At 31.0% G+C, this 7,932-nt stretch overlaps 1 protein-coding gene across 1 annotated transcript in view; it reads right to left on the bottom strand.

The window, feature by feature from the left end:
• LOC105619758 (facilitated trehalose transporter Tret1) overlaps positions 1-5,183 on the bottom strand; it is a 6,278-nt gene extending 1,095 nt beyond the window's left edge. Inside the window, exons 1-3 of the mRNA XM_012201275.1 lie at positions 5,102-5,183; positions 1,368-1,897; positions 731-1,036 (exon numbers count right to left, since the gene is read on the bottom strand). Coding sequence (XP_012056665.1) covers positions 731-1,036; positions 1,368-1,897; positions 5,102-5,183 — 918 coding nt within the window. The remainder of the gene's footprint in view (positions 1-730; positions 1,037-1,367; positions 1,898-5,101) is intronic.
• Between the last annotated feature and the right edge of the window lie 2,749 nt (positions 5,184-7,932).

Raw genomic sequence — 7,932 nt, forward strand, 5'->3', positions numbered from 1 at the left:
TATATATATATATATATATATATATATTGGGTTGTCCGGAAATTCGTGCCGACTAACCTATATAATTTAATAAATAGTATACTAAATTTAAATACTTCTGCGTTTCAATTTTCCTTCAAAATCGTACGAACTATATATACACATATATATATATATATATATATATATACTATATGTTGCCGAAAAAAATGAGTATCATATACATGAAAAGAACAATTTTATAGAATATTTAAAAATTTAGCAAGATATAGGTCTGAAAATAATTTTATTGGCCCATTAAAATAATTAGAAATCTCAAACATGATGAAACGTTGCAAAGTTTTGTCATTTCAACAATTAATTTGAGCCTTTTAATTATTTGATGTCCAATAAAATTATTTTTAGGTCTGTATCTAATTAAATTTTTAGATATTTCAACAAAACTGTCTTTTCTATAAAATTCAACTGCAAAAAATAGAAAAAAACCTACAACGAATTATATTCACATAAAAAAATGTTCGGCACAATTAACTCGCAAATATTTTAAAAACTTTAATTATACTTTAGTAAGATAATTAAATTCCGAAAATTTTCCTAGGAAAATTCTTTTCTTTAGATCATATTTATCCGAACAGAAAATATTGTTATATATAGAAACGTTATACAATTCGTTTTCTATGGAATTGTATGAAAATATTCTATAAAAATTCTATGAAAGTATACAAGCTTTTATGTAAGCTATATATCGTACCTGAACAATCGCCACGATTATAGAAGCGACATCCGGTGACATTGAGCTTCCGGATGCCTGGAATATAGTAACAGTATAGAAGATCACCGCATTTATGCCGGACAATTGCTGAAAGAACATGCCGCCCAACGAAGCAAGCAAAGCTTTCCTGGCTGCCGGGGTTCGTACGAGATCGAATACGGTCGACTTTCTCAATGCTGCTTGTTCGGCTTCTCGTTGTGCTTCCGCGAGTTCCTCCGATGGATCATAAGAATCACCTCGGAGGACTGACATCGCTATCGTGGCTTCCGGTTTCTGTCCTTGATTCTATAAAAATTCAAGATATATCCAAATTTTTCTTCGTTAATAAATTCGATTATCATAGTTTAAATATTTCTTTCAATTAAACGGTTGTTAACTGTTGTAAAATTATTTTAATATAATTTATAATATAATTAAAAATAATCGATATACATGGAAAGATAATAGGGAATTTTGCAATACCGTTCATCCAAATACGATGAAAACTAAAATCAGGTTATCTTCTTCTTAACAACTAATTAAGAAAATAATGTGATTTTAACATTCTGGATTCACGTCGCAAAAATTCGCAAAAATAAAAAAACGCAAATCGAGAAAAATTGTCGATTGGACCTACCACTAGCCAAATAGGCGATTCCGGCATAAATATAAAAGAGCCCAAGAAACCGACTTCTATGAGGGCGCAGACTATAGCGAACGTCGTGTAGCTCATTACGGTACCGAATATAAAAGCCAGCAAGATCCCAACTGTGATAAACAATTGAAACATGGCACCAAGAGAGCCCCGAGTTGAAGTCTCCGCAATTTCGGAGATGTAAGTTGGTACAACGACGCAGGCTGCTCCTACAGCGGCACCAATTATGAATCTAGCTAGGTAGATCAGCCATAATTTGTAGGCGAATATAATGATCACCCAGGACAGGAGAAACGGAGCAGCCAGCAAAAGAAGTGTTTTCTTCCGGCCGAGTTTGTCGGCCATCGGTCCAGATGGAACAGCGCCCAATATCGCGCCCAAAGCCAGCAACGAGCTCACCCAGGAACCCTGTTCTTTGGTGATAACTAGCCAGGAGCTCTCCTTGTATAGCTGGGGTAGAACGGGAGATGTCCAAGCTAAAGCGGTGCCAACGGCGAGCGCCATCAAACAAGCTGAAGAGCATTTAAGAAAACTTAAAGAGCTTTACTGAGCAGATATTTTACTTAACATTTAAAATTAAATTTTCTAACTAATTAAATTTGAAAAAACATTAATAGATATCGTGAATGATTACGTTTGATTATTTTTTTAATCGATTTTATTAGACTCACATTGGATTACGAAATGTTTGTGAATTAACTTTTTCAAGCAAATAAACTTGTACTTATTTTAATATTAAAAATTGAATATTTTACATTGAATATTAAAAACTGAATACTTAATATTACGAGTTTAAGAACTGATATTACATTTGTCTTATTTTTTGGAAAATTTACCGCATGCGTTTTTTGTCGCATTTTGATCCAAGCATTTAGCTCCATTATTATCAATCACTCTACAATCTCATTACATCATTATATTCGTTTGACGAAATATAAATTATCATTTGTCAGAAATAATTTATCTTTTTCGATAAAAAACATGTCAAATTCCATGAATTTATCAAAACAACTTGCTGCTGCATTCTCTCAGTGAATAGTTTCTTTCTTACGACGATCTATCATATCACCGGCATCGAATGGTATATGTGTAAATATTAATGCGATAATTGTAAGCTAAATCCTTTTCGTACTAATCCGCTGTTGGCACTCAGAAATGACTGTAATGCGCCCGATAAGGCGGACAGAATTATTTTATCCGATACCGAATATACTCCAGACGATAACAACTATCGTCGAAAATAGACAGTAGTGCATTATAACATCGGGAATGAATTGAATCGATTCGCGAAATTGCGCGGGAACAAGGAATCTACTGTTCTTTGAGATGTCACCGGCCGTCAGTCTCAAGCGTTTACAAATATCGTCGGATTTTACTGGCGTGGCGGACATCTCCGTTTCTCAGAGCACAACGCTGTTTCAATAAAATATCACGGTCAGGACTTTATATAAGCAAAAATATAATATAAGCTTATTCAGCGAGATTTCATAATAACGGACGGTCTGACTATTGCGGTCAGTGGAACTGCGACCTCGTTATATCTAATTTTGCAGGAAAATTAAGAAACTTGGGAGGCAATCTGCAAACATAATGTCCTCTTCCTTTTAGCGATGGATATGGAGTTTAATTAATATAATAAGCTCAATCCGATTGACTGAATAGCGTAACGAACTTATTAGTGTTCAGTTAAATCCACTTTGTTCAATTCGTTAAAACTTAATCCAAAATCAAACTATAGATTTTACTTTGATTCAGTGAAATTGCACTAATTAATGTCATTTTAAAATGTTTTAATTAATAGCACCTTATTTATAAAAGATTTTTAATGACAGGATGTTGTATACGGATGTTTCTTAAATAATGGATACTAATCATATAGCGTTATTTCTAATTAAAAATTGAGTCGAAAAATTCTTTACAATTTTTGCAATGATTGACGAAATATTAATTTCTAAATATTGCCGAGCATGTATTCAGTTACCCAATCATTAAGTATTGCAAAATGGAGAGGATTTTATTCAATTTTTTTATCAGGAATTAGCATTACGTGATTCGGCAATCGCTTACTCGGTAATCTTTAGAAATTAATGTTTCATCAATTATTGCGAAAATTGCAAAATGATAGAGCACTTTTCGATTTAACCAGGAATAACACAACATGATTAGTCTCCGCTATTTAAGAAACACCCTGGATAATTCTTTGGAGTACATACATAGATTACATGGTTTTTATGTGACTTCAGCTGTTTGGAATATCAATTTACCTAATTATTTACCAGATAAGGTACAAATTTAATTATCTATCAGATAAAAAGTAAGTAAAATTAATTATAAATAAAAACCGTAAACATTGCTAGAAGATAACTTCGTTAAAAGAACAAAAATATGAAAGTAGACTTCATCATTAATATCATTATCTTTCTCGATCGTAGAGTTCGAGTACTTTTATTGACAGGAGGATATAATTTCTTAACAAATTTTGCGGATAAAACTTTACTGCGGATGAAACTTTAGCGAGTTGTGTTAATCTATATTGAGATATATATCTGATTACATCTTAGCAATTTAATTAAATTGTGATCTAATGATCATTTTATCTCTAATTGCAATACATGAATAAACAACAAAAAGAAGCGATACAAGAAATCAATATATTATCTATAATAATTTAATCTTCAGGAGATATGTATAAAGCCTCTAAGAAGAAAATGCTTTTCGTCAATTAGAATTAAATATTTAAGTATTTAAATATTTAAGTACGCTTACATATGATTATTGAAGTTTCTCTCGTGGTCAATTGATAATGTATGATAACGACATTGGTACGATTATCAGCTTGATAAATGTATCATAATAAATTAATATTACCTAATTAAACAATCATTTTGTGATATAAATAATAAATCACAGTTCTTAATTAAATTTTTGCTTACTTCTGAAAAACAAGCTTAAAAAGGAAATAAACTAAAAAATCGTTTTATTTTTTTAATGCAGAATTAACATGGCATTATTTTTATTTATTATCTGCTTTTAATGTTCAAGAAAGACAAGTACTGTGATCTATATTTCTGGTAATCACTTCAAGATAATTTTTACTCATCCTTATTTAAAAATTAATACTTTTTAAACTAATCACTGGTAAAATTATAAAATACGCATTACAAGTAACATATAAATATGTATATCAAATACTAATATCAAATATTAAATGATATTAAATATTTTATTATATTAAATAATATAAAATATTTCAATATTGATTGATTGAAACATATAGATTAAAAAATAAATTGCCTAACTGCAGGGATGAATGCTAAATATTATTAATGATATTTCCAAGTCAGTTGCGCATTTACAATATTTACACACAACTTGAAATAACATATTCTGTACTCTTTTCGAGCATCACAGTAGCTCACGAGTAAACACTATAAATTGTATTTAAATACACTCTCGATATAGCTGACTATTTATTGAATTACTGATCTGCATTATAAATTCAGACACGTATACGCATTGCATTTCAAGAATGCAATTACATAATACATATATCGGTCATAAATAGAAGTAATTATCAGAACAAGATTTCTCACAATCTCCACTTCATCACTCTCAATGAGAATCCAACGCTTCCTTCGATTTGCCGATTGTATAAACTCATAAAATATTGCGAAAGAAGTAATGTACCACGAGCGCTAATAAACACCCTTAAATACCGGAAATGGTTGCAAGATACTGCCACAGCTTCCTGCCTTCCTGACGTACAGGAACTTCGGTAATCATCCCCGTGCCCTCCATTCTCTCCGGCGAGTTAGGTTGCTTCTTCAAAGAGGATCGAAAAAATACAATTTTGTATCCGATGTGACTCAGTCTCGTCGCTCTTTAATTAACGCGTCTCTTAATTGACTCGTCTCTTCTGATTTTTCACCGCGAATAACACAAGAGATAAATGAAAGATGCAAATTACGTTTCGGCGTGACGTAAACGCACGGTACGTACCAAATGGACGATGCGACGAAGCCATCATATATCACTACCATCACTATCTAGTCACCATTATCACTAATCTTTCGCTTATCTGATTCGATCGAAACAGCAAAATGATTTAAAAATCACGATAATCACTGAAATGAATGGGAGTATACACAGAGTATTGAAAATCTGAAATTAAGCGACGCATTTTTGTATAAAATCAGTACTCCGTTTCGATTTCATAATACACGCTTTTTAGAATTTTTATTTTTAAAAGAAATAGATTAAAAATTGTCAGTAAATATCTCCGTTTTTATAATATCCCAACAAGAGTAAGAGAAACTGAATTGCAGCATATTCAAGAATGTTTATCGAAGAAAAACACAATTTTTATAATAAGAAAAATATAGTAATAATTTTTCTTTATGCTTATAAAACTATATTTTTCTGATATTAATATAACAAAATTTAAATAGAAAGAGAGATAGACAAACAAAATATAAAGAGAGTTTTTTAAAAATAATCTTTTCCTCTACTTTAATGTTAATTTGTCTCAAAAATATTTTAAATTATTGTTCATATTATTAAATTATTTTGTACTATGAAAATATTTTATACTTATAACAATTTTAATAACGTAGACAGTATTTTTGAGCGCGAATTGTACTCGTTAAAATAATTTGTAGGAATAACGATGGATTAATTTGCGCAACGCGAATCGAAAATTACGTGAGAGAACGTGCGTACTTTTGAATTACATAAAAAAATAGAAGGATACGTATAAACAAACTACGAATGATAATTATTTTTACGACAATGTGGCAAAATTCGTTACGTACGTACCTGAGTTGACTTTACGGAATATTTAATAAAATAAGCAAATGTGTCCAATGTAATCGTGGCGAACCGAACGTGCAATATTGTCCGAATTGTCCGATTTTCCTCAACGGAACATTCCGACGCGAAAATACCCCCCCACGGATTTACAAGAGAAGAATAAAAGCCCCATCAAACGCGGCCACTTACTTTTAACTGGCGAGTCTTGCTTCTAGTCATATGACAGACACTTCAATCCGATTTCAATCACTTACAGAGCACAATTCTCAATTTTCCCCACCGTCGAGTCGAATTTCTCGTTTAACACGCGTTCTCCATCTCTTCCTTTCCACGTCCGATATGTTCTCCTTCGAGTTTTCCACCGGAAACAGCTCGCTGACGTAGATTATTGCATTCCCCTCGTGAGAAGAGCAAACGGATGCATCTGAGGAACACCGCATTGTGTAACTCGTTGAACTTTCTTGCACCATTTCGCGCGTTTCACCTCACGGAGACCACTGTCAAGACATTTTCATCATTTTTCTCTTTTACGCTTTTTCCCAGTTACAATCTCCGCTTCAATGTAGAAATTTTTAATCCGTATTAGTGTCATAACTAGACATCGAATTCTTATACAATTTCATATTTTTTTTAGAAAACAGATTGGAAAGTAACATCAATAAATAAAAATTTGTCTTATTAAAAAAGTATTCTAAAAATACATATTTATTTGTGCATATTTGTACATTGTGCATATTTGCATATTTGTGCAAATTTGCATATTTTGTGCATGTCTGCAAAAAATATATGCATAAAAATCCGATGTCTAGTTACAACGCAAAATAAAAATATCACTTTTTTTTTATAAAAGAACATTCTTAGAATTTTATTAAATCTCGAGAAAGATTTAAGAAAACTTTCTCGTCAAATAAAATCATCATCAAAATTCGTTTTATTGCGTTTAACATAATTTTGACGTGATCGCAAATCTTGCAATAATTTAACAGTCATAATGAGATCAATTTAACTAAATAATTTATCGTATTAATGTATACGATTATTATTATCTGTGCCAATAACTTTTGTCAAACAAACGCCCACTTGTCATTTAATAAACGTAAATTAAACCGGTCACAGAACATATAAACGGTAGCTGCGCTGTCATTCGTAGCAGAATTAAATGCGGCATCGTATTGTCGATAAATTTTCCATGACATGCGTTTCTCTGATAAATTGCATGCTATATTTAATTATGGAAATACCTAATGAATGAGACGTAATTCATCACTTTCATACTTCTCGCAAGCAACAACGTTTCGGGATTTAAATAATAGCACGTTATCGTACTTTAATGTAATTTTATCCTATATATCAAAAACACACGATGTAGAGAAATCAGTAGATTTTGATCTTAATACAAAATTCTTTTTAATTTAAAATTGCAATAAATACATCTTTTTGTGACAAATATTCATTTTAGAAAATAACTATAATCGCTATGGATTTTCAATTTTAAACATGATGTTTGATAGTAAGTTAGATAAGACATACTCAATAGGAATTCCAATAAAATCACGCTAGTAAGTTATGTATTTAATCATGGATCAATATTGAAGAGCGATTGTGTTTTATCTATTATCTTCACGGAAATGATGAAAAATCAATGCACAAGCATTATAGATATTGAAACAGTTCTATATATATATATATATATATATATATATATATATGTATATATATATATATATATATATATNTA

Source organism: Atta cephalotes (genome assembly GCF_000143395.1).
Source record: "Atta cephalotes unplaced genomic scaffold scaffold00022, whole genome shotgun sequence".
NCBI lineage: Eukaryota > Metazoa > Arthropoda > Insecta > Hymenoptera > Formicidae > Atta > Atta cephalotes.